At 46.5% G+C, this 25,929-nt stretch overlaps 4 protein-coding genes across 4 annotated transcripts; 2 read left to right on the top strand and 2 right to left on the bottom strand.

Moving 5' to 3' along the window:
* Positions 1-1,369: 1,369 nt before the first annotated feature.
* LOC127753411 (SUMO-conjugating enzyme SCE1-like) lies at positions 1,370-4,625 on the top strand. Its single transcript, XM_052278900.1, has 5 exons — positions 1,370-1,527; positions 1,622-1,705; positions 3,840-3,992; positions 4,068-4,181; positions 4,268-4,625. The coding sequence occupies exons 1-5, from the start codon at positions 1,459-1,461 to the stop codon at positions 4,328-4,330; spliced, it is 483 nt and encodes a 160-aa protein (XP_052134860.1). The 5' UTR covers positions 1,370-1,458; the 3' UTR covers positions 4,331-4,625.
* Positions 4,626-4,736: 111 nt separating this feature from the next.
* On the bottom strand, positions 4,737-6,550 carry LOC127753409 (putative expansin-A30). The gene is made up of 2 exons (XM_052278899.1): positions 6,186-6,550; positions 4,737-5,762 (listed from the first exon to the last, which is right to left on the bottom strand). The coding sequence occupies exons 1-2, from the start codon at positions 6,346-6,348 to the stop codon at positions 5,125-5,127; spliced, it is 801 nt and encodes a 266-aa protein (XP_052134859.1). The 5' UTR covers positions 6,349-6,550; the 3' UTR covers positions 4,737-5,124.
* Positions 6,551-7,357: 807 nt separating this feature from the next.
* Positions 7,358-9,630, bottom strand: LOC127752772 (uncharacterized). Its single transcript, XM_052278178.1, has 8 exons — positions 9,342-9,630; positions 9,224-9,245; positions 9,055-9,111; positions 8,670-8,751; positions 8,457-8,552; positions 8,066-8,190; positions 7,953-7,971; positions 7,358-7,858 (listed from the first exon to the last, which is right to left on the bottom strand). Exons 1-8 carry the CDS (start codon positions 9,442-9,444, stop codon positions 7,712-7,714), a joined length of 651 nt encoding a protein of 216 aa, XP_052134138.1. The 5' UTR covers positions 9,445-9,630; the 3' UTR covers positions 7,358-7,711.
* A 3,933-nt stretch (positions 9,631-13,563) lies between these two features.
* Positions 13,564-15,236, top strand: LOC127752877 (uncharacterized). Its single transcript, XM_052278316.1, has 3 exons — positions 13,564-14,127; positions 14,217-14,482; positions 14,899-15,236. The coding sequence occupies exons 1-3, from the start codon at positions 13,773-13,775 to the stop codon at positions 14,953-14,955; spliced, it is 678 nt and encodes a 225-aa protein (XP_052134276.1). The 5' UTR covers positions 13,564-13,772; the 3' UTR covers positions 14,956-15,236.
* The last annotated feature ends 10,693 nt before the right edge of the window (positions 15,237-25,929 follow it).

The raw sequence follows: 25,929 nt of genomic DNA, 5'->3' as shown, positions 1-25,929 counted from the left end.
GTGGTGTAGGGCACAGGCGCCGCAGATCCGACTCATCAGTGGCTCATGGTGATGTGGAAGAAAACCCTAGGACGGAGAGGCGGAGACGAGACGAGGATCCAATGCGGAGCTCTAGGGTTCAATGTCGAGCTCGAGCAAGAGGTGAGGAGAGAGAACCGTTGCGGGCCTTATCTCCTCAAGAGAAAAACGGATGGGTCTAGTGGGCCAAACTCGGCCCAATATCGTTGACAATTATGGCCCACGTCATAGTCTACACCCTGCAATGTACTCGTTCTTTTTCTTTGGAACTGTAGATTCTTCTTTATTTTCTTTTCCTCTTTTTTTCGTGCAAGGATTGAAACTGAATGATCTAGACCAACATCAATTCTCTTTATTCATTTAATGAATCAATAGTCAGAAAAAGGAACTCTATAAAGTGAGGCTTGATGCACACGCCGAGCAGCCAAATTTGACTCACGAGTGACCAATTTCCCTGCTTCATTTTTTTTTTCCTCTCCTCGTGAGGCTCTCGTCCCTTTGGGCAGAACAGAACAGATGCGAGATGAGATTGCAACCGAAAGAAAGAACTTGAGCAAAACAGATAGAAAAAGGCGTAGGTAATTCGGCACGCGAACCTGATGCTCCTCAACACAGAAAAATAAATTATTAATAATAAAATAATAAAATAATAATAATAAAACGTTGGAATCCACCGGCCTCCGCTACTTTTGTTTCGGTCCCACACTGGGCCGTTTGCAAGATGACAAAACCAAACGCAATCTCAGCGAGAAGATCCCCGCCTCACATTCTCCATTTGTTTATTACGAAAATATCGCCTTTCTTATAAAATATCCGCCTCTACAAGATTTGAAGGGCCTACTTGGGATTAAGATTTTAAAACACCTATTTTGATAGTTATGATATTCTTTGGCTTTTCAGTTTTTGACTTCAAATTTATATTCTGTATTGTAAAAATATAAATTACTATAATGCCGGTGTAAAAAAATATTATAATCTGGGTAGGAAAGCTATACTGTTTACCAAAACTTTTAATTATGGAGGAGCTCCAGCTGTTAAAAGCTCCGCAACCAGATACTAAGGCTTGTTCACTTTGATACTATTTTCAAGCATACCATTTTTTTAAGTAAAGTTGCTAAAAAATATATATGTTTAGTTTGTTGCTAAATTTAGTTAATACATATGAAATCCTACCAAAATTTTAGCACAATGGCTTACCAAAACTTGGTAAGATTTATTTTGGATACAATAATCCGGATAGCCTTAAAATACCCTTATCCACCTACCCCTCTGACACGCGGGCCCCACGCGCACCGGGATTTCCACGCTACCATTAACGAATTTCGTGGAAATAATAATACAAGGAGACCGAACGACTAGAGATTAGAGAAGGCGGCGCTTCTTCTTCTTTTCCAGAGACTACCAAGCCCAAACCAGCAACCACCCGCCGCCGCCGCCGCCATGTCGGGAGGGATCGCACGCGGCCGCCTCGCGGAGGAGCGCAAGGCCTGGCGGAAGAACCACCCTCACGTCGGTGATTTTTTTTTCTATTTTTTTCGCATCTTCTATGGCCGCCGATTGAGTTTCTTCTGACCTGGTGCTTTGCTTGCTTGCTCTGGATCAGGGGTTCGTGGCGAAGCCGGAGACGATGGCCGACGGGTCGGCGAACCTCATGATCTGGCACTGCACCATCCCCGGCAAGCAGGGGGTAAGTAACCAAACTGCTCTAGCCGAGGCGCCGACGGCGAACCATCCCACCCCTCTTCCTGTTTCGATCTGTTTCGATTCTGCTGCTGCGGATGCTGGTGTGTGCTCGGATTGTGATGCGACCACGCAATCGGATGCTTCCTCTGTGTGGGGGAGAATTTAGGTTTTTGCCGCGCTGTTCTGTTGGTAGGTTTGGGGAGGGGGGGGGGGGGTAGATTTGTAGATTGGATTGGTATCTGCACTGGAATCTCTATAACCTGTGGGAGAATTATGAGTAGTTATGTTGGTTGGAGGGTTTGAATGAAGTTTTTATTGATGGATTGTGTTGATTTGCAGTGGGGATTTGCTAGGGTCTTACAGATCTTAGTATGATTTTTTTTTTTAGAATTTTAGTGTTATCATCAATTAATCTAGTAGTACCTTTTATTTCTGGACAGCTGGGAGGAGTTTTCTCTGTTGTTTGAGTGTTAATTACGTGATTTTGTAGCATGAGTTGCCTTCAAACGTTCTAGGTTCAGCGTATCAAATAGTTCTTTTCCATCACTAGAGGTTTGCACAGTTGCCTGCGTGCTTTGCTTTACCACCTGTAAACCAGGCATGGAGCACACGGACTCATGAATCCCGATGCAATTGCACGGAGTCACGGGCACAGTTATTGAATTAACAGGGTACAAGGATCTGAATGTTGTAAGATTTAGTTGCTGAAAGATGGATTATAGTCACCATCACTACTGTCTTCATAATCAACATCACTTCCAAAACACTTTATCTTGCATATGGGGGGATATATAGTAATCTTCAGTGGCGGACCCAGGATTTCTTCATGCCCTAGGCCAAATCTAATTGCTACTATCCCATACCATAAATGAGACCCACACTAATACATAATAAGAAGTACAATACAAATTATTATAGTTTCGAAAGGAAAAAAACAACAATGCAAGAAACAGCATCTAACCTCAAAATGACAGCTATTTGCTCTTTGAAAGATGCATCTCCATCATACTCATCAACAAAAATGGCGGATTTTTTTTCCACCGAAAGCATTTAGAATGGTTTTACCCGTCTCAATTGCACAAGATTTACACTGTAGATTTTGTATTTTTAGTGAAGTGAATAGATGATTCCCGGGAGAATTTTGAAATGTTTCTGGTCATCTTTATTCTTCTCTTTATACCCCATCAATCATCTATAGATTTCATCGCTAAGCCTCTTCACCTTCTATCTCTATTAAGTTTAAAACAAATTGAATGGAATCAGAAGATCTATAGGTGATCTAGGCCATTTAGGCATTTGAGAAATGGGAATACCAGAAATAGATTATGAAAAACTCACCTGTCAAGGTCCTCGTCCGCTCCTTGCCCGACAGAGTGGAGGTCTGAGACTCTGAGCACCTGCCGCTTGCCGCAGGCGCACCGTGCAGGGGGGTTGTGCAGAAAGAGCCTTGTTGCCAGGCCGCCGAGCCAGCGAGAGGAGCTGAGGAGGCAGTGGACATGGACGGAGGGAGGGAGGTGAGGCGGCTGGGCAGGGTGGTGGGTGGCTGGAAGCGGGGAGACTCACGTATGGTGGTGGCTGGCCTTGGAGGGAGCGAGCAGGGAGGGAGGCGAGGGGACGGACGCATCGGCGTCGGCGCATCTCCCACGAGCGCATAGCGTTGTAGTGGTAGCAGGGGGAAGTTAGGGTTAGACAATAAATAGTATTGGGCAATAGATGCTAGCCTGATGGGCCTCGGGCCAAACCTTTGTGAGCCAAAATTTCTAAGCTGTAACCAATGGGGGGATCCATTGCTAGTTGGGCCAGGCCCCAGGTTGTGGCCTAAGGTGCCCGGGCCTGGGTGCGCCCCTGGTGATCTTGTGTATTAGTTCAGCATGCTGCTGCTCAACTTCTATTGTTATGTAACAATCACTCTCTTGACAAACCAGCCTAGTAGGCTAACAAATACTAATTTTCCTTCAATAAATGTATTATTGTCATATACTTATTGCTTCTTTATGTTGATATATGTATATTACAGTGTATTTTTCACTCTGCCCATGGAACGCCAATTAGGGGTTGCTTTTAAGCTTTTCCTGTTTCTTTCCATCCAGAGTTCATAATTGCTTATGTTATTTGTGTGTATTGCTACATTTGTACAGACCGATTGGGAAGGTGGGTACTACCCTCTTACCCTTCACTTCAGTGAGGACTATCCTAGCAAACCACCCAAGTGCAAGTTCCCACAGGGCTTTTTCCACCCAAATGTCTATCCTTCAGGAACAGTGTGCCTCTCAATTCTTAATGAGGATAGTGTAAGTCTTCAAGCTGTTTCTTCAGTCTTATTTATTTCCAGTCTACCGAATTTATTTACAGTTGCATGTTCTCAGGGCTGGAGACCTGCTATCACTGTAAAGCAGATCCTTGTTGGAATACAGGACTTGCTTGATCAGCCAAATCCTGCTGATCCTGCACAGACTGACGGTTATCACATTTTTATACAGGTCGGAATGAAAAAAAAATGAGATTCTGGCATTCCTTGTTCTTACATTACATGTCATTCATTGACATTATTTTGTCTACTTTGCAGGACAAACCAGAATATAAGAGGCGTGTTCGTGTTCAGGCCAAGCAGTACCCTGCTTTGCTTTGAGGACATTGGCCTAATAAAGTTACTACCCGATTCATCATGCACATCCGCATAGTAGTTTGCAAAATCTCAGATTATTGCACCAGAAAATATCGGATTTTATGGGATATAACCTAAAATGGAATGTTTGAAGAACTGTCCAATATCATTGTGGACTTTTTGTGCTGTCATTACCTTTTGTGCTGTGTGAAGAACAGAAATAGCTTTGTCAACTGTTGAAACCGCTTGAGTGATGGATGCTAATTTGGATAACAAATGAACTAAATCCCTGGTCGTACCAACTCTCTTGAAGAGAAAATTGCCTTGTACTGTTTTGCAATTCAACTTGCTTGTGAGTCCTTTCTTCGTGTTTCCATAATTCCATTTATAAAGCGTTAGTGTATCTAATCCAAACCATAATTGCGTTGTTTTTGCATGAAATGTGGTGAAGTTTTCTTGGTTATACCGAGGATGCTGGAAGTTGCAGCACATGTCTTTTTTTTTTTGTTGTATATGGTAGCTTTGCTACAATTGGTGATTAGGTGGCCTATCACAACAAATAACTCGGCAAATTTTTTTGCCTTGCTTGCATCATCACAATGTAGTTTACATTCCAATATGGCAATATTGGAGTACATCATCAATGTTGTCGTCAAACCCCGCTGTTCCACATAACCATGTTGATGTTGTGGATGGGGGCAACGAGAGTAACTACGATACAGCGACAGAGCAGACGATAGAAGAGAGCAGCAGAGCCGAGCATTCTCACTTATCAAGAGTGAGTTCTCCTCGCTGCTTGCTGCTACTAAAAAAACGATCTAGGAGAAGTTCACGCGGGCCTGGTACGTGAGCCCGAAGCACCAGCTCGCCGGCGTGACGCCGGCGGCGAGGATGGTCTGGCCGGTGGTGTAGGAGGTGACCTTGAAGCTGAGCGCCTGGCCGCCGAGCTGCGCGAACGCCTGGTACGACGCGCCCCAGTTGTGGCTCATCCGCACCCAACCCCCGCCGCCGCCGGCCTTCACCCACATGTCCCCGACGTCGCCGGCGCCGGCGACGTTCATGACGTAGGCCAGCAGCCAGTACGGGTTCCCCTGCAGCGCGAACCGCAGGCCGCCGGCGCGGGCGCACGGCACGCGGCGGTACATGACGGGGACGATGCCGGCGCGCCAGTCGGCCATCCGCATGAACGCCGGCTTGGAGAGGTCGAAGTGCGCCCGCGGCGGGTTGCACCAGCCGCCGCCGCCGCGGTCGGGGTCCTCCGCCCAGTTGGGCGGGCACAGGTTGGTCGCCGTCACGGTGATCGCCGGCGAGCCCCTGTAGCAGGACGCCGTCCCCACGCACCGCATCTGGTAGCACGTCCCGCACCCGTAGCCGTCCTTGAACAGCGTCGTGCTCAGCGCCGCCGTGTCCGTCCCGTACCCGCTCGCGTACAGGTTGCCGTACCCGCACGCCCCACCTGCCACAACCCAATTTGGTACAGATTATTACACTAATGTACTTATTACATGATTATTTATATAAATTATTGTTTTTAGAACACGCATGGACTCATCCCTATGAAAATTTAACAAATATTACATTCATTCTGTATTACAAATCGTTTTGATTTTGGTCAAAGTTAAACTATTGTAAATTTATAACATCTGCAACATCAAATTAGTTACATTGAATTTATAATTGAATATATTTTTATGATAGATTTATCTAGTGTTGAATATGTTATTTTTTATAAACTTGGTTAAATTTGAAGCAATTTAATTTGATCAAAGTCAAAAGGATTTATAATCTATAACGAAGAGAGTAGCTTAAAGCAAGATTTTTTTTTTACAAAAAATGTATTTTTAAGGCGTGGGGCAAATAATCCGACGAGTGTACGTACCCATCGTCTCCGACGCCGTCTCGTCGCCGTAGAACGTGGCGTGGGCGGGAGTCCACTGCATCGCCCTGAACTTGGCGTCCACGGTGGTGGCAGCGCCGGCGAGAGAGATGATCACTGCCGCCAGGATGGCCGTCGTCGCCGTCGTCGATGAAGCCGCCGCCATTGCACCGATCTTGTCCTGCTCGTGGTCTTCTGCACCACCACACTAGGCTGAATTGCCGAGCTCTGATGAAGAAAAAGCATGCAACCACTGGAATTTATAGTGAGCATCGGATTGACCAATCAATCAATCAGAGTGATGATTAGTTGGAGAATATTAGAATAACACGGCGCACAACTTCGCCGGACGACGTGCCTGCACACACTGCGAATCGTGGAGATTGTTAGTACGAGGGCTTATCACAATCATGTACCGGACGCTACATACGTGCGGGCAAGGAACCGAGCTGTACTCTGTTTTTCTATCCATTTTGCCGGTACGGCAGATTGGGTGTAAGAATGTGTCTTTGTCTTGTGATCCCAATTTGTTACTAGTAGTGTCCTTGTTCAATTCAGATTGTGGAGAATGTGGTATAATTCAGCATTACAATACAATGAACATGCCAGCCGATAAGGTCCCCCCAAACTTATTTTATTGTTTTTGGAAAAAGGTAAACAGATTTGGGTTTGTTAAAATATTCAGTGCTGATAAATGGTCCACTGGTGTTAATCTCTACTACCTCATTGCAGAAATATAAAATGTTTCAGTAATATAAAAATATATTTTTAAAAAATATAACTGAAGTTCAACATGTTCATCACCCGTTCACCGGACCGATATCTATAGATGGACGGTCTAGATCATCTGAACTCAGAAAAGGTTTGGGTTTATTTTGTTTTCTTCGTGAGACTTCTGTTTTTTTAGAAGGGTATTTTTACCTGTCTATATATACAACCGGATATATGCAGCCTTTTTAAATTAGAAACTTAGCCTATCGAATATAGAACTTAGCCCTCAAATAACCTAATTTGAAATTCAATTCTATGAAGATTTAAACTCAGAACTTTAGAGTGCTACTCAGTTCACTGCAACCACTAACCCCTCTCATGAGACTTCTGTAAGGCCACAACATTGAGGTGACTATGACAGGTTGCATTACATCCCAATACTTCAGCATTTGCTGCAAACTACAGGTCAAGATGGACGCCTTCTTTATTTTTTGCAACATATCAGACTTGAAAAAGTAAGGTAGATAGTAATAAAGTCCATCGATTTTCTTTTGGAGGAATACAAAACCATCCAATGCCCCCAATTTTATTCACACAAGAATGTTTCAGGAACAGAGAGGTAAGAACCCACACCATTCCCACATAAAAATCGCAAGTTCAATACCAATCTGAAACATCTAAATCACCTAAAGAAACTAGAGACACTTCACATTCTCACAAACACTATGTATCTACTTGATCACCATCCTTCACTTTGCTACAGAAAATCTTGAGCATGCATGATCTGTATGTTGAACTCTTGGATAGCCACCATCAGGCTACCTGTAGTATGCTGGCTGTGCCTGTGGCGCATACCCAACATAAGGCGGAACCGGTTGATCGATGCGAGACATCTGCTGCATTGGAGGCACTGTCATAGGTCCAAACTTGCCGTCCCTCTTGTCCATCTCGACCTTGTGCTGTGTCTGAATTTACATTTTGCAGTTTCATCATAAGATATCAGGAATTTAAAGCAGTGGGATTATTCAGGAGGAAAGTAAAAAAAAAATGTGCCATTACCTGCATACAAGAGCAAACCCTGCACATTGCAACAGATAACATCAGAAATACTGGTAATTGGAAAGAAAGAAATCAGATTTCAGAAGGATGAATACTTGAGTTGAGAGCCTTACGTCCAGTAGACCATGTTAGATATGCAGGAAATCAACTGCGAGGCCTCGGAAAGTTCTTCGCTGCCAACGATGCAAGCGACCAGCGAACAGATGCAGGCGAATTGTTGGAGACAAAACATAAAGCCCTAAAGTAACAAGACAGCTGTGTTTAATCGCAGTCTGAAACAAATCGGGTCGAGAAGAGTCCAGTGGCGTAGTTAGGATTTAAAGTAAAAGTGGTCCATCTATATGTAATATGTCAATTAAAAGGGTGGTCCACTATACAATTTTTACTATATTAACTAGCACATATACTATAATTTCAAATTTTTAGGTGGTCCGTGGATCACGGTGCCACCTAGCTGGCTACGCCCTTGGAAGAGTCGGATGAACAAGAGGGGAGTGATAGTACAATGATGCAGTTGTCGCACTGGGTTGTCTGAATGTTGAACTCATCTTGCAGCAGGAACCTGGTTGAAGCCACCGAGTTACCAAAGCAGCAGAACACCTGAAACAAATACAGTTTCATCAGCTGAATCGGTTCAGCTTGAATACATTACATGTCAAGATCATGTAGATCATCGAACTGATTCAGCTCGGGTGGCTACAGTACGCAGATGGCTACCTCGGTTGCAAGGCACACTTCGGGGCAGTTGCTCTCGCCGCATCTCCCGCTGCATGGCATGTACCCAGCACAGCACACATATCTGAAACACACACACGCGCGTGAAAGGGACTTAAGAACAGAGAACTGCACTGCTAGTTAACTATGCACGATGAACAAACATATTTATTTTTTCTAGAGAAGGGTAATTTTTACCCGGTCTCTATGTCCAATCAAATATATGTAGCCTTTCAAATTGAAAACTTAGCCTCTCAAACCTAATCTGAAATTCGCTCATATAGAGATTTAAACTTAGAACCTTGGGATACTATTCAGATTACTGCAACCACTAAGTTACATGCCCTTTCGCATGAACAAACATATGGTGGAAAAAGAGCAAATTTACCTCGACATGTCATTGTAGAGCGCGCGTTTGCGCAGCATGTAAGACACACATGGTCCGCTGGATAAGGAGAAATGGATCAGATAAGAAACATGTCAGACTTAGCAATATTCCTAAGCTGAAGATCGATGCAGCCATGAAGAGATTCAGAAACCTAGATGAACAAACTCACCACCACAGAGACAAGCAGCAGCCTGCAGGGAAAAAAAAGAAAGAGAAAATTAGATCGACTCCCAAAAATCATCAGAAAACTAGCACTATCATTTTGCACAGGGATGACGAATGCTCACATGTGAAGTCGGCCGTGATGGCGTTGGTGAGGTCGGTGTGCCAGACGTTGCGGTAGCTCTGCCGGAGCTGCGCCTTGTCGAGGTACGCCTGCGACGCCGCCATCTCCGTCGCTCGCCGGAGATGGAGCTATCGATCTTGGTGGCTCTTGCACTGCCGATCGAACGCAAGCGCGTACAAACAATGGCCGTTGCTGCTTAAGTCTCTCTCGCCACGGTGCCCGTCAACATCGGCAGCTAATTAAGCTGGCCGGGATGTTTGACGGACTGGTCATCAGCCAAAAGTTCCAAGATCAAGGTCGTCGTTGGAAAAAAAAAGGTTGGGTGGAAGCTTCGATTATTGGTAGCTTAATTCGCGTTAAGCAAGCGATCGAAGTACGGCAGAGGAATGGCGGCATCGATCACCATCACCAAGTCTTTGCTGGGAAGAGTACGTCCGTGCAATGCGCGTCGTGGAATAGTTTGAGTAGTAGCCTCGATCACCATCTGTTTTTGCTCGCCCTTTTCCCCGTTGAAATCCAACCTAGGCCTGGTTTAGGGTGTGTTCGGGAGTGAGGACACTCCCACGCAAAACAAAGCAGCGTTTATCTCATAATTAATCAAGTATTAGCTAAAATAAATTTGAAAAATGAATTAATATGATTTTTTAAAGCAACTTTTACATAGAATATTTTTGTAAAAAACGCACCGTTTAGTAGTTTGAAAAGTGTGCTCGCGGAAAACGAGGGAGATGAGTTGGGAAAATGAATTGAATATTGTGGAGTTGAAAGGAGTTTTAAAGCATTGTCATGAAAAATTAACATGTATATTCATCCATAATTCATAAAATCAACAGAACTAATGTAACCAAACATGCTAAATACTTCCAACTACGAGAACACGATTCATCATTTACAAATCAACACAATGTTTGAAAATTGACAGAGATCTACTATGCAAAGGCCTCATCGGCTCATCCTAAAACGCATACACGTACTAAATGCGTATGTATGTGTACTCTAAAATCGATGGACGAAAATGCAAAGTACTACCTCCATCCCAAAATATAGTAATTTTTAGCTATGAATCTGGACACTTCATAGCTAAAAATTGCTATATTTTGAGACGGAGGTAGTATATAACTCTAACCCAGTTGGGCTAGACGCAGACATGTACCCAGTCCATATGATCGATCATAGAGCAGCTTGCAGAAAAAAATAAGGAAGATATGAATGGGATATAATGCTTAACCTCAAAGGAAAAAAATGAACTAGTACTAGAAAGTCTTACACACCAAGTTTCAATTGAGTGCAATTATTTGTTTTTCCCCAAGTTGTCACATGATTAGGATCGGCCAATGAATTATATTATTCGTGCACCTGTTCTTTCAAAACTAACAAAACTAAAATTAAAAAAAAAATGCATGCACCCTCGTTCCAAATGGCGGCTAACTTGTGAGCTCATAGATGAACACAACGTGGGCCAGCGCCTTGTCTGCTTCCTGAAAATCTCAACCTAACCTGCAACTGCTGACCGGCACCAGACAAGAAATTGAACGCCTCAGATGTGTCGAAACACGCTGTCGTTTGCAAAAATAATCTTGTCCATCACAACTGCACACTTCATTTTCAGTAGCGTCTGAATGGAATATATAGCTCCTTTTTCACCATTGGGGTTATAAACGTTTTTGGCGAGAAATACCCAGTGGTTTTCCGGCTAGCTCCACGAGGTAGTAGGCTAGACAGCTTGGATTCGAAGTCTCACCCCTTCTAATTATTTGATATTAGGTCATTCTCTAATATTTGTGTCTTTTTTAAAATGTTTTGCGGCTCTAATTAATAAAATTGATATATTATTATGCTGGCTGATTAAAAGAAAAAAAATGCGTCTGAATGCGAACACGTAAGTACAACAAAGTCGGGTAATAGTGATAGCTAGTGATTATAGCTGTAGACTGTAGTATAAGGATAATTGAAGGAATAATATTCCTCACTGATGGGGTCCTGGTTCACATTACAAAAACTGAGCAGGGTGTGTACAGGCAAGTTAATTAAGCCACACTTTGTTGGCTAATCTAGATTTGCTTGTGTAATTAACATCGAATTGAAGCATATCCGAGATGGCCATATGGCGTGAAAGTACATGTACTGACCATATACAATCCACAGTGGTCTGTGTACTTAACAAGATGGACAATGATAATTTATGCGCATGAAAACGTCGTCTGTATTGTCCATGCGACAGCTCTATCAATATGCTCATCTTCCTTGTGAAGCCAAGCAAAACTGCTGGCCTAAGAACACTACTAGCAGCATTTAGTTATATATTTTGACAATGCACATATCCGAATCCAAATCCAAGTGCAACTGCTAACTGCAAATCGTCATCTACTAGAAGAGTTCATCAATTAAAAACCTCAATCAGATGCGGAACAAAGACAACATGCATATTAGTATTTCATTTTTCTTTTCTTCCATCAATTCGTCAGCTTTCGAGGTGGTCCCCACCAACAGCCTACTTGAACACTACAAGTCTACAACTACTTTTTTTTTAAGAACGAAATATATTGAACACTACAACTACTTGATCAATCAAATTATACACTCCCTCTGCTCTAAAATATATAAGGTGTATTTTGTTCAATAGTATGGAAGGTTTAACTAACATTTACTCTTAGGAAAAAATAATTCTTGACACAAAATTAATTTTATTATACTTATATTTAAAAGTATTTGCAATTATGCTTTAATATTATAGAAGAACAATTCTGGTGTAAAGTGTTGTCCTAATGAAGCAAAATAGATCTTATATTTGAGAACCTGAAGGAGATACTCTAGTAAACCCTTCCCTCCTACATCTAAAATGAAGCGGTGCATCAACAAATGATTAATTAAGTATTAGTAAAAAAAATTGAAAGATGTGTTAATATGATTTTTTCAAGCAAACTTTTCTGTATAATTGTTTTACAGAAAACACACAATTCAGCCGTTCAGGAAATGTGCAAGTTAAAAAAAAAGAGAGAGTAGAAGTTAGTAATGTGCAATATACTCTCTCCGTCCACAAACATACGGTTTTTTCGTTGAAAGTGATATATGATAGTATAACAAATTTGGATGGATTCGCTGTCTAGATTCGTTGTACTAGAATGTGTTACATCCGGGCAAAACCTCTTATATTTGTGGACAGTGGGAGTAGAACACACCTTAAATAATTTTGATACTTAATTATCATTGGCGGTTAGCGGTTGCCGTACACATGGCCGATGACGGCTGCTCGCTCCGATATCTAGAAGCCCACACACATGACACATCAGCCACGGAAGACGGTGACCGGACCTGGCCGGCGCCGAGCCACCCGTTCCTACCCCGGCCGCGCCGGCGCCGCCATGTGATTGGCGCCCACCTTCCCGCGTGTCTCACCGACGTACCACGCCATCATTCATGTGGTCCATCTTGGCCATGCAGATGCAGATACACATGCCTGCCATGTGTTACCACCGGCCACCCAAGTTTGGACTCTGCTCTCCTCTAGTAGCTGCTGCTGGGGAAACTATTTATATCCCTCAAGAGGATATACCCTCGTTATCTGTACGTTATATAAATGGTTACAGAAAAAAATAAATTAAGAAGATATATTAACATGTGATATATCGCTTCACAAACATACAAATTCAAATTCAATTTATGTATCTCACAACGAAAAAACAAATTAAACTACAGCTAGTTAACATATATCTAGAGTTAAATTTGTTTTTTTACGATATTTGAAAGTTGAATTTGAATTTACATGTTTGTGAAGTGATATATCACATGTTAATACATCTTCACAAAACTTTTTTAATTATTTTCAAAACTATTTGAGTGGCATGTAAACAACGAGTAGACATAGATTAAAATCCACTGCCGCTGCTGCTGCTGCTACTCTTTTTTTTTTAGAAAGTTTGCTGCTGCTACTCCTGTACTCTTGTACAGTTGGGATTTGGTAATTCTGGCAGGTGAAAGACCTGAAGAATTTCGAATTTCTTCACCTACACGAACGAAGCAGATCTCAGCTTTTCCTTTTCTTTCACCTTTCTCACCTGCCGGTCTCCCTCGAGTCCGGCTCGGGTCCAACCACGTCGGAATTTTCGTCCAAGTTCCCCATGCGAAAACCCACACGGTTAAAACTTAAAACACAATATTACAACTTTTTTACCTAAAAAAATTCAACTAAACGAGTCGTCTTTTTCCCCTAGCAGTTACCGCCGTAATTAAACGAGTCGCCGAAGCTTCGGCACGATCGGAGTAGTATTAAAGGGAGTTGCAGCTGCGGGCGCAGGGCAAGGTCAACCTCGCGTCGCGCCACGTCCCCCTCAACCGTCGGCCTCGACGCGGCGAAGCAATCCATAGCCCACGACTCTATAGCTAGCTCGCTCCGGCGACGGCGACCACCACCACAGCTGGCGGCGGGAGGGATATGGCGGAGAAGAGGCTGCTGCTGCTGCCGCTGGCGCTGGCGCTGGCGATGGCGCAGAAGCATGGGGGAGGAGGGGAGAGGGTGTGGGCGCGGCCGTGGAGGTGGGCCAAGACGGCGTTCTTCGTCGTCGCCATGATCGCGTCGCTACTGCTCGTCTGCGCGCCGCCGGTGCTCGTCGTGATACTCGACCTCGCCCTCCCGCCCGCGCTCCTCTCCGCGCGCCTCCGCGGCGGCGGGGGCGGGGACGACGCGTCGTTCGTGGCGGCCGTCGTCGCGCAGGCGCGGGCGTTCGACTTCCGCTCGTCGCTCGTCGACCTCCTCGCCGTCTCCGCCGCGCGCGCGCTGCTCATACTCGGTGAGCAATCGACGCGCGCCCCCTCTGTTCGATCGACCTCGTGTTCGTTCTCTGTCTCTCTGACCTCGACGGTTTCTTCTCTTTCGCAGGCGCGTACATGGCGTGCGGCGGCGGAGGCGCGGCGTACCTGTGGGTGGTGGCGACGAGCGCGGCGGGGTCGGTGTCCTACGTGCTGGCCAAGGCCGCCGCCGCCGTGCTCCCGCGCCGCGGCGTCGCGCCGGCACCGGAGGGGAAGGGCCCGGAGCCCATGCTCCTGCTGTCGGTTGCGCTCGCCGCCGCGCACCTCGCCGTCGCGTACCGCACCAGTTGCCGCGAGCGCCGCCGCCTGCTCGTCTACCGGATCGACGTCGAGGCGGTGAGCACCCTTCCCCTCTCTCTTTGCTTCAAAAGTGAAATCTTTTCGATCACGATACACGCCTAATTTGAAAATAAAAAAACTGAAATTGCAACAATCAAATTGGGCATAGTGACAGCCAATCAGCCATGATCATGTATAATCTGAGTGCCTTGAGATTCGTGCAAGCCGAAAGCGCGATTCTCGAGAATAATCCAGGCATTTCTCTCTGGGTATATCACATCGACATGTTGCCTTCTGCTTTCGGTGAGAACGATGAGGAATCAATTACTAAGCTGCAATGCACCGAATATTTTAGGCAAAAAGGAATAATTCACAGCCTTAAAAAGTTTACTTATCCTAATCAGCATCATAAAGATGGATTAGTCGATCAATTTATTTACTGAAAATAATACTTTGCTTAATCCATTATGCAGGTCAGGTTAAAAGGGGGCCATCAAACACCAAAGGGGCTGAAGCAGTGTAGTGTCTGAGTCTGACATTGTGAGAAGATACACGTATACAGATACACAGATTTTTTTTTTTAGTGATTTTCTTCTAGGAAAATTTTTGGTCTTAGTTCTGCTTTGTGATGTACACTCCAACGCATGGCATGCTGTAACAAGTGAATCATACGTACATTGTAAATATGAAACAGTCTCTTCGTAGTTCGGCCTCCTGAAAATGCATTTGCAGGACGAGCCGTGTTGATGAACTCCTTGTTCAGTCTTCTTTCCTGTCCTACTATTTGCAATATAGAAGTTGTGATTGATAATTTGATATGGTACCCAATTCTTCCAAGATATCAGCTATTCAAGTCCGTTGTTTCTTCAGAACTAACCCGACAGAGACCTTGTGCAGAGAAATTTCCTTGCCGTGCCTACCAATTGCAGGCAATTTCGTGTCCATTTGCAGAAAGTTCAGAACAACACGCTCCAACTAATCTGGTCAGTGGAAAAACCATAACACCAATGTTTTTTCCACTGACTGCTACTAACGTTTCTGACCAACCGAGCGAATGGTACTAAACTGAATTAGACAGATATCTGTCTTTCTCAAAGCAGCAACATGCTGCTTCTAGAAGTCTGAACTTCTTTCATACTAGCTCAGGTTTGTCTTTGGTAAGTTTTGACTAATTCAGTTCCGAGACAAGCTACAGTTTCAGACCAAAATCAGAGGTAATAACTATGAAACCGTCAGTTCATACTTCATGAACCTTTCAGCCTTCAATTATACTTTTTTCAAAAAAAGAAGGACGGTTTCAGTAGTACCAAAATTTTCTGTGTAAAAGCTTCAAGAGACGGTATCATGCACTTTCCAAGAACCTCTGGTAGGGTTGTTGACTTGCCTTAATTCTCAAGGTCTATTGCGGATTTGTGATCGTGCAACCGTTGGATGAAAGGTGATTTTTATGGGTGGATAGCCCTGAGGTAGGACGTGCTACCTGCGAACTAGCAGGAGAAGTGGGAAGTGACATTCGTTTGGCAAGCACGTCTCTCTCTGCTTGAGTGGGATGCTCTCTGTTTTTTTTTTTTTGAGATTTTTAGAATGTGAAGAAGTTGAGCCAGAATTTGATACAGAACACTTCTCTCCTGCCTGTAATTTCTGAAGGATTTGATCTGGAGTTGTTGATTGCTGGAGGCAGCAGCAGCAATCTGAGAGGATACACGATCAGTTTGGTGGACTTGTGGACAATAACAACCTGCCTGGTTAACTGGGCCCAAGTGAGCTAGTTGGGCCTAGCCTACCTTAGCAAATCAAGGAAAAAGTTTCCTTGACTATATACCTTATTAATTATGAATACCACCCTCGGTTCAAAAATCAACAAATTTTATCCTGCAATGCTTGTAGTGTAACTTCTCCTTCATTCAATACTTCTATGGGGGTACTCCCTATGGAGTGCCACCTGTCAATACTTTTTTTAATTAATGGGACACTTCCTTCATTCAATATTTTTCCTCTCATTACTAAGTTTTGTTATAATGGTTTGGAAATGGAGTATGCTTTCTCTCCCATCATTTGAGCTATGGTTGATAAGCCATGAAAAAAGCAACGAAGTAACTAAAGAAAAATTACGAGTAAAATTTTATATCTGTGTTATATCATATTTAAAAAAGCAATGTTGAAAAATAGGCTAGGATGAAACCCACACACCCCCTCCCCCCAAAAAACAAAATCTTTAAAAATAATGTTTTGATATTTAAATTTCATTTCTAGTCTGCACACTTTACTCGGTGTTTGGTGAATTACCATATAATAAGGCTTCGTTTAAATCTGCTTGTCGGATCTTTTTTTTTTCAAATGCACAAAAGGATTGCACGCCAATATATTAAAAGAAAAGGAAAAGAGTTTTTGTTACACAATACAATCCTCCAGACCGGCTTATTCCAAGGGAATAGAGAAAAAGCAAAACAGAAACTGAAGCTTAGGAAAAAAACTACTACGGCGGCTAAACGCAACTTCTAAGAGTGGGAAGTGGGAAGGGGCAGAGCCACGTTACACTCCCTAGAAATCCCCAAAAGCGGCAAACCCAGCTAAAGACTACATATGATCCTCCGAGAGAATAAACTTCAAAACCACTTAGACCAAAGGGAGCGTATAGTCGAAAACCATATTTTCAGTGACACCCAAAACTTAATTAGTACAAACTTAAAAATAGATTTATTTAATTTTTAAGTAACTTTTATATAAAAACTATTTAAAAATTATATCCTTTAGCAGTTCGGATTATGTGCTTCCGATAGGTGAGGGAGTAGCCAATCCGAGAATCAATTCGTAATGCAGCCTTAACTCTTGAGTACTTTGGACTGTAATTAAGAGTTTGGCAAAAAGAAAAAGAGTTTGGCAGGTATTTAGCTTGACTGCTTGAGGAGAGCAAGATGCACTTATCGCCTTATCGGTACACATCTGTTAAAGGCAAGGAGTATATTTCTTGGATGCGCCAGATCGTAGACGTTTTTTTTTTTTTTTGAGAATACCGTATACAATTGCGCATACATGCATATATATGTACTCGTCTAATATGACCAATGAACAGATTTCATCATCTAATAACGTGATCAATACTTCGATCTTGCAGAGCGGCTTGGGCAGCATGGCAAGCGAAACTTCGGACCAGAGCAGAGCATGTACACGCGAAATTAATTTGTGATTCGCCGGTTAATTACTTCGATACACTTCATAATTCGATAATTTATTATTCGTAATCTGTTTCAGGCATCGACGCAACACGCATGACGAAGCTGCTGCCGACGGCGGATCAGGCGAGACACGATCGCGGCGGCGGCGGCGGCGCGTCGCCGGCGGGCGCGCATGACATTGGCGCTGCTGGTGTCGTTCCCGGCGATGACGGTGTCCGCTGGCTTTCTGATGCTGGCGTGGCGCCACAGGCCTAATTTTCTGATTCGGGATTTAGCTAGCTTGATGAGTTTCAGTCTGTGTTTGCTCCTGTGGCAAGCCATCTTCTTGTTTTGTTTTTTCAGGTACTGTATCGTCGAAATAAAAACCTATAATCATTAGTTTGTTTTACGTATCAGATCATATGGTTTGATCAAATATGCATTTTTTTTAAACAACCCGACAGTGCGACGTTTCTATTGATAGAGCAGAAAAAAAATACAAGTCTATAGCCCTGGAAGACTATAGCCAAAAAAAAATAAAATACAGCCACACCACATGTCTACGTCTGATCCTACTGTTAGAACAAAACAAGCACACAACACCCGTAAGGAATGGGTCTTCTGAACGACGCCTCCAAGGAAGGAACGACGCCAAGTGCGCCGCCGTCGCCCGTCCTGGATCTCCAGGAAGTGGTTTTCACCTAAAGAACCCATTAGGAGAGGGAAGGAAATGCAGCAAGGCCCCAAGGGGAAAGCGGCACCCACAGATGTCACCATTGCTGGCCCGGAATCTAGGCTTTCGCCCGAATTCCTACTCTTCTGCACTAAAGCGTACATGTCAGGTTCAACGGTACCACCAGCTAATCCCCTTCGGCGCACAACCACTGCGCCGCTTCGCTGCCGGCTGACCATCAAAGTGGAGTTTCGTCCTTCGGCGCGCTTCAACTCCATCCACGTGGTTGGGTTGGAGGTGGAGAGGGGGAGAGAGAAGAATGGATCCCCTCCCCCCCGCGCCCCCGCACTGGCCCGTCCAGCGTGGCCATCTTGTGGCGGCAAGCCGCCACCGCAAAAGGGCAAACGCCTGGAGGGAAGATCGCCGTAGGCTTCAACGCCTCTTCATGACGTGACCATCGTCGCCGCCTCGACCGGCTACCCGTGTCAACAAGCCGCCAGTCGCATCATCGTCGCATCCATCCTCCACCTGTAATAGCCTCGCCGCCACTGAGCCCATCGGCCGGGTCAACCTTAGTCACTGGCCAAGGCTGAGCCATCCGCCGACGCACCCCGCTGCCAGGCAGCGCGCCTCCTGTCCATCGCCGTCGGGCACCAGGGGCTCCCCACCGCCATTGGCAGTTCCCGGACCTCGGCCACCTCACTGCGCCGGCGTCGCGCACCTTGCCGCGCCGCGGCGGCCTCCACCGCCAGCACCGCCGCCTCCTCACGCCGTGACGCCTCCGCACCACAAGGAGCCGTCACCGGCCAGATCCAACCAGGGATGGCCAGATCCAGCGAAGGCAGCACGCCTCGTCGCACCGTCCTCTGCCGTCGCCGTCGCCCTTGTCGCGCCGCCGCGCCATCCTCACACCTCGCCGCTCCGCACCGACGCCACCTCGTCGCCGGCCCGCCCGCGCTCTGGCTGGATCCAGCTAGGGGATGGCCAGATCCGGTGAAGGCAGCGCCGGATCCGCCGCCTCCTCGCTGAGATGGCTCGCCGCCGCCACTCCCCAGACGCCGCCGTTCGCTGCCTCTCCCGCGCCTGAGAGAGGGCGCCGCCACAGAGAATAGCCCCGCCGCGGCCATCATAGCTCGCCCGCCGACTTTCCGGCGGTGAGCTCCGGCGGCGGCGAGGTGGGGGAGGGGGGAGGGGAAAGGCGGGCGGCGCTAGGGTTTTCGCCCCCCGGTCGCCAGCGCGTCGGATCAAATATGCATTTTAAGTATGTTATGTCTCTCCTATTAGTTTCATAGTTAGATCGAATATATTTTTATGTAACATAATACTCTTATTTCATACTTTATTTTTTTTCTTAGTGAAACTTATTTAAGTTCCTCAAGTTTATAAAAATACATAGCAAGCGAAACCATAAACAGGAGTATGAAACGGAGGGAGTTGTCAAAGACCGAAGTTTTTTTTGTCTGGATATGTTTTAATTTTTTCTGTCGGATCTAACTTGCTTGTCGAATAATTAAGAAGAAACAGTGAGTGTGTTGAGAATTAACCATGGGACCTTGGGTTGAAACCATGTACCTATTGCCACTTCATTATCAAATGTATCTTGCCGAATCTTAATAGATACTTCCTCCCTTCGCAAGAAGTGTGGACAACTGAGAGAACATGCAAATTTCAGCTTTGGTAAACACATGCATGCATAATAAGAAGCTAATTGCATCCCACATTACTGTTTAACTTGCACCATATATTGTGCAATGGTGCATCTCAGCACATCGATCACGATTTCGGAGACGCCGCCGGAGCACTGGCAACAGGGGGTCAAGCATCTAGTCCTCTTCCATATCAAGGAGATCCACGATTACACCGCGGCGGCCGTCGACCTCCGCAATCCGAAGTCCTGCAGGCCGGCGACACGCACTCTGCCGCCATGGCACTTGGGCGTTCTGGACGGTGAGCGCCTCCGCCGCGCCTCTTTGAAGATTTCCCTCACCATCCGCCGCCGCCGCGGACCTACACCTTCCGCCATGGCCATGCGGAAGGCGTGGAGGACAATGACGTTACTCTCCAACGGGAGGCCCGCGACCAAGGAAGCAGAACAGTCCGGGACGCCATTGATCGTGATGGTGAACGACGTCATGGCGAGGAACGCCGCGACAGGTGCCGCAACGGCCGCGATGATCGTGGCGGCCAAGACAGGCGCAGAGGCCGTAACAGGAGATACAACAACGATCACCCGGACGATGATCTCCGCTGTGGCGGGCGATGCGATGACGACTACGACGACGATCGCGACAACAGGGAACGCAACGTCGCACGCGGGCGAGGTGGCATCCGCGGCCTGGACATTAACTTCCGGCGCGAACGCACGCGCTCACCGCGCGCCCGTGACCGTGGCGAAACGGGGCGGCGCGACGGACGGCGTCATCTGGCTGGCTGCGGTGATAAGGAAGACGGTGACAATGATCGCGGAAACGGCGACTCTCTCACTTCGACCGTTGCGGCATCGTCCTTGGCACGGAATGCTCACCTGACATCGCCCCCGTTCGACAAGGGGCCTCTGCTCCCGTCGCGTCGTCCGCACAATGGAGCGGGGTATGAAGCCCGGTCCGCTGCATCCATCCCGGCAGCGCGGGTTTTCGCCCGCATCAACTAGGCCGTTGCGGCAGCCTCGGTGGAAGGGGCACTGCGACAGATGCTAGTTGCGGCCGGTGTTGCGGTGGCGCTCGACAAGCTCGCCGCGCCGGTGGCGCTCGACAAACCCGCCGCGAACGCTGCGACACCATCGCCGCCGGTGACAGCCTTGGCATCGCTGGCGATGATCAGTTCGACTACAAGGGAGCTACTGCCGATCGCGTCCGCAGAAAAGACGCTGCCGTCCCTGAACGCTGAGTGCGCCGCGGCACCAACTCTTCAAGACACGCTTGCAGCGAACGACTTGTCCCCGGTCAAGGACACCGAGACAGCGCCGGCGCCTGACATCGCCGATTTCGACTCTGTTCAGGTAACCCCGCCGCGCGTCCTCTTCAAAGAACTTCCCTCGGCAATCCTCTCCACGCCGCAGGTGCTGATCGACATCGCTGGAGACACGCAGGTGCTGATCCCCCCCGATGATGCACTGGAGGTCGTTCCAATTCCAGTGGCTGCTGACATGCTGGGTGAAGGGCGGCGGAGGAGTCCAAGGCTAGCCCGACAGCCGGTGGCCGGCCTACTGATGTCGTTGCGGGCGCAGCTCAATCTCTGCCGGCGCCTGGGTACGGTTCCAGCGGAAGGAGTCCTCACCGACAAGGCACTCGCCGACTTCAAAGCGATGTTCAACTTGCCGCTGCCGCAAGACGCAATCGACGCCCTCGCGCAGCTGTTCGGCTTTGACAAGGAAGACGCGAAGACGGCAGACCCGGCTCTGGCGAATTACCTGGGCCCCTCTGACAATGGCTGCCAGGAGGAGATTGCTGCGGCGTGAGCAAGCTGTGCTTCGCGCACCGGCAACCGGAGTCCTCTGTCTCCATGTATCGATTTCATTTGCTTCCTTCGTATCTGCGTGAGACTCGGACGCGCGCTACCGTTATGAGCGGCGACACCGCCAGACATTGCTACTCCCGCTATTCGCAGCAACTTCGCGAATCAACCTATCCCTTCTCAGTGCCGCAACTCCACACCCAAACAACATCGATAATGTTAGCCAATTGCGGCGACGACGCCAGCAAACCCCCACGGCCGTCATGCCTCACTGACGGCCAGCACAAACGACGCAATTCTAAGGGCCCCAACGATAGCACTCTCTACGATTGTCGACGACTGGGCTGCTGTTTCGCCCCCACGTCCCCTCCTACCGCCCTCGATGCCAGGTGTGACACAAAAACGGTGCTGTCGCGGGCACAACGTGGGGCGACGCACAGCGCCGCGGCGGCGCGCGCGGCTGTCATCCCCATCAGTTTCGCCCTACAGCATCAAACATCCCCGGCCCAAGTCTTTCTAGCCCAAGTCTTTCTAGCCCAACGTCTTCTCAAACCGGCCCAATTTCATGTGGGCCCCCAACATGTCTTCCTGCCTGGGCTCATCTCCCCCCGACTGAACTTTGTGCAAATGGACTCGGACTCGGTCCATGAGCCAGATCGCCCCACTAGATTGGGCCGACTACCTTTCAGCCTGATAGCATCGACACGGCTGTCACCCCTCGGCTTCGTGCACAACTCCCACCCCCCCTTCCCCGAGGAATACAGGTTACACATGACATACCCGATCATCGACATCCTCTCCTGGAACGTCCATATCGCTTCAAGAGACCGGCCAGAAGAGCGATAGTGAGAGAGACTCTTCAAGAAGCCAAACCCCATATCACTTGCCTTCAAGAAACAAAAATGAGCAACATTAATGCCAGACTGGTACATTCCCTTGGCGGGGGACGCCTAAAATCTTTTCACTTCAAGCCAGCGACAGGACCGCTAGGAACAAGAGGTGGCATCCTGATCCTCTGGAATGAGGATTTTGCTGAGCTCACAGACTTTGTGCAAGGAACATTCTCGCTTTCGGCCACAGTCTCCTTAAAAGAATGTCAGACCACCTTCCTACTTACAGCTGTTTATGGGCCAACCAGAGAGAGTGTGTTAACGACCAAATTTGGTAATATCAGCATCGGAAAAGGAGATTAGATCAAGGTGGAGTCGAAGGCGGAGATTAATCCGAGAACAGAGCAAGAATTGGCTGAAGTCTAGATCGGCTACGATTAGGATCGGCTGGGTCTGAGTCGGACTAGGTGAGCCAATGCAGCCGATTCTGACAGTATAATTTGGTGTATGACATTGGGTTGAATTGAGGTGCTTCAAGATGATTGCCGCACATGGATGTTTCTATTAATTAGGATGTTTTATGTAACTTCCTTAGAGATATGTTTGGGCAAAAGTCTGCCACAAAGACTTATGGTATCTTAGAGTTTGTTAGAGATAGTGGTCGTGTCCGGTATGGACATATCTTGTAATTCTCGGGTATAAATAGACCCCAGCCCTATGTAATTTTTAACACACACGTTCAATACAATTTCGGCGCATCGCCACCTTTTTGCTTTAGTTTTGCTTCGACGAGTTCTTACTTTCGGGTTGAGCTGCATCGGTTTCGATCTTCAACAAGAGGTAAAACTTGTTATGACGACTTGTATTCTCGAGATTAGTGCTTCCATCTTTATGACACTCTAATCTTGTCTATATAATTCGTCAAGTTATCATATATCTTACATAATCTTTGGCAATATCGTCATCTAACCTACAATCGGCTAACATCTGTTAATAGAAGGCAGCCGATTAGGTTAAATAGCGACGTTGTCCTAGATTATATAAGATATCTACCACTTTATGAAACACCCAGCGGCTTGATTGTCTAGATATTGTTCTTCTTTTCATACTTAATGCTGCATCAGTTGAGTTTGATCTATTAAGTCGTGCTTAGAATATCAATCTCTAGCCTGTCCTCTGGTTACCGATTAGGGTAGTATCGGAGTTTCAGCCGATCTTATCTGATTTAACCATATTCGATCTATATGCTTCAATGACATGTTAAATCCGCCCTTTATGTCAGGATCTTATTGCATTTAAGTATATTAAGCTTTTGTTTGGTATATTATATTTGTTTTGATATCTTTATATAAAGTAGTATCGGAGTATTAGCCGATACATGCTAGATCTATCTGATCGGCTATGCTGTCTCGGCATGGTGACCGATCTATCCCAATCACTTGATTTAAGTATTTATTAATATAAGAACTATATATCGTTAATATCTACAGTCGATCGAATAGATTTAGTTCCTTACTATCTATTTATAACCGCCGATCGATTCATATATGACATCGGCTCAAAGATAAATGATATGTCATCGGCACCTAGCCGATCGGCTATCATTTATAGATTTAACCACGAATTCTTTGTCTCTATTTCTTGTTGATTACAGGATCAAATCAACTGGCACGCTCATACATTCGAAGGCGAGCTTTGGACCTACACTGGAGTTAAGCAGATCTCCCAGGCCTCGTGTTTTCTGTCAACAGAGTGCCAAGCAAACATTCCTAAGAGAACTACGGGACACCAAGCCATCTGACAATTCAAAATGGCTGGTGCTCGAAGACTTCAACATAATCTACAAGGCTTCCGACAAAAACAATGCAAACCTTAATCGCAGACAAATGCGAATTTTCAAAGAAACCCTCAACGCTTGCGAGCTCAAGGAGGTTGCACTTCAGAATAGGCGATACACCTGGAGTAATGAACAAGACAACCCAACCCTCGTCAAACTGGACCGATTTTTTTGCAACGCTAGCTGGGACACAGCATTCGAGAGACATCTTTTACATGCCCTATCCACCTCACTCTCAGACCACTGTCCGCTAATGCTAACCAGACAAGGGGAGGCCCCACGATCGAGAACTTTTCGGTTCGAGAACTTTTGGATCCACCTCCCAGGCTTCCACGAGGCGGTACAAGAAGCCTGGACAGCACCCCAACCCCATCATGAACCTCACCATAGACTCTTTCACAAACTGGGATGTACGGCCAAAAGACTAAGATCGTGGAGCAAAAAATTGATTTCGCAGGGGAAGCTTCATTTACACATGGCGCTCGAGATTATTCTTCAATTTGATATAGCCCAAGAGTCAAGGCAACTCACTCAAGCCGAACTCACGCTAAGAAGGAACCTCAAAGACAGAGTGTTGGGTCTTGCAGTGGTGGAAAGAGCCCGTAGAAGACAAGCTGCACGAATCACCAATCTCAAAGAGGGGGATGCAAATACGAAGTTCTTTCATTTGAGGATGAATGCAAGAAAGAGAAAAAACTTCATTCAGAGGCTACGAGTGGGAAACATGTGGAAAGTAAAACACGATGAAAAAGCTACTGTTATAAAAGAGCACTTTCAGACCTTCATGGCACACCCAGCTCCACGCTCAAAAGATCTCGACTGGGACGCCCTGCAGTTACCAACTTTCGACTGCTCCGTAATTAGTGGCCCCATCACGGAAGAGGAGGTTCACGCGGCACTTAAACAGTCTCCCAGCGACAAAGCGCCCGGTCCGGACGGCTTCACAGGTGCTTTCTATAAAGCCTGTTGGGAAACGATAAAAGATGTCATCATGGCGGTCATTCATTCCTTCGACCGGCTACGAAGTAATAACTTCCCGATCCTCAATTTAGCAAACGTGGTGCTCATCCCGAAAAAGGAGGGAGCAAAATGCGTAGGAGACTACAGGCCTATCAGTCTCATACACGGAGTTGGGAAGCTAATTTCAAAGGTACTTGCACTGCGCTTGCAGCCTCACATGGGGATCCTGATTAGTCACGCCCAGAGTGCTTTCATAAAGAAAAGATGCATACATGACAACTTTATGTATGTGAGGAATCTGACAAGAAAATTCCACCAAACAAGAACGCCGACTCTTCTGTTGAAGCTCGACATAACCAAAGCTTTTGATTCGGTTAGATGGGATTACTTAATCGACCTCCTCCAGAGAAAAGGCTTCACATCTCGGTGGACTAACTAGGTCTCAAACATCCTAGCCTCGTCGACAACAAGGGTCCTCCTCAATGGATGCCCAGGATCGCCTATAAAGCATGGAAGAGGCCTCCGGCAGGGTGACCCCCTCTCGCCGCTGCTATTTATTTTAGCCATCGACCCACTCCACCACCTTCTAGAGAAAG

Source organism: Oryza glaberrima, chromosome 10 (assembly GCF_000147395.1).
Source record: "Oryza glaberrima chromosome 10, OglaRS2, whole genome shotgun sequence".
NCBI lineage: Eukaryota > Viridiplantae > Streptophyta > Magnoliopsida > Poales > Poaceae > Oryza > Oryza glaberrima.
Note: the sequence above shows the minus strand (reverse complement) of the source record. Positions and strands in the feature narration are given on the sequence as shown.

Excerpts from the sequence above, each read along its gene's own strand:
- LOC127752772 (XM_052278178.1), bottom strand. The coding sequence starts at position 9,444 with ATGGCGGCGTCGCAGGCGTACCTCGACAAGGCGCAGCTCCGGCAGAGC. Across the intron at positions 9,246-9,341 it reads CATCACGGCCGACTTCACAT|GCTGCTGCTTGTCTCTGTGG; the intron begins GTGAGCATTCGT and ends TTTTCCCTGCAG. Across the intron at positions 8,191-8,456 it reads AGTGCGACAACTGCATCATT|GGCTTTATGTTTTGTCTCCA; the intron begins GTACTATCACTC and ends TTGTTACTTTAG.
- LOC127753411 (XM_052278900.1), top strand. The coding sequence starts at position 1,459 with ATGTCGGGAGGGATCGCACGCGGCCGCCTCGCGGAGGAGCGCAAGGCC. Across the intron at positions 1,528-1,621 it reads GGCGGAAGAACCACCCTCAC|GGGTTCGTGGCGAAGCCGGA; the intron begins GTCGGTGATTTT and ends GCTCTGGATCAG. Across the intron at positions 4,182-4,267 it reads GTTATCACATTTTTATACAG|GACAAACCAGAATATAAGAG; the intron begins GTCGGAATGAAA and ends TCTACTTTGCAG.
- LOC127752877 (XM_052278316.1), top strand. The coding sequence starts at position 13,773 with ATGGCGGAGAAGAGGCTGCTGCTGCTGCCGCTGGCGCTGGCGCTGGCG. Across the intron at positions 14,128-14,216 it reads GCGCGCGCTGCTCATACTCG|GCGCGTACATGGCGTGCGGC; the intron begins GTGAGCAATCGA and ends TCTCTTTCGCAG. Across the intron at positions 14,483-14,898 it reads ACCGGATCGACGTCGAGGCG|GTCAGGTTAAAAGGGGGCCA; the intron begins GTGAGCACCCTT and ends TCCATTATGCAG.
- LOC127753409 (XM_052278899.1), bottom strand. The coding sequence starts at position 6,348 with ATGGCGGCGGCTTCATCGACGACGGCGACGACGGCCATCCTGGCGGCA. Across the intron at positions 5,763-6,185 it reads GACGGCGTCGGAGACGATGG|GTGGGGCGTGCGGGTACGGC; the intron begins GTACGTACACTC and ends GGGTTGTGGCAG.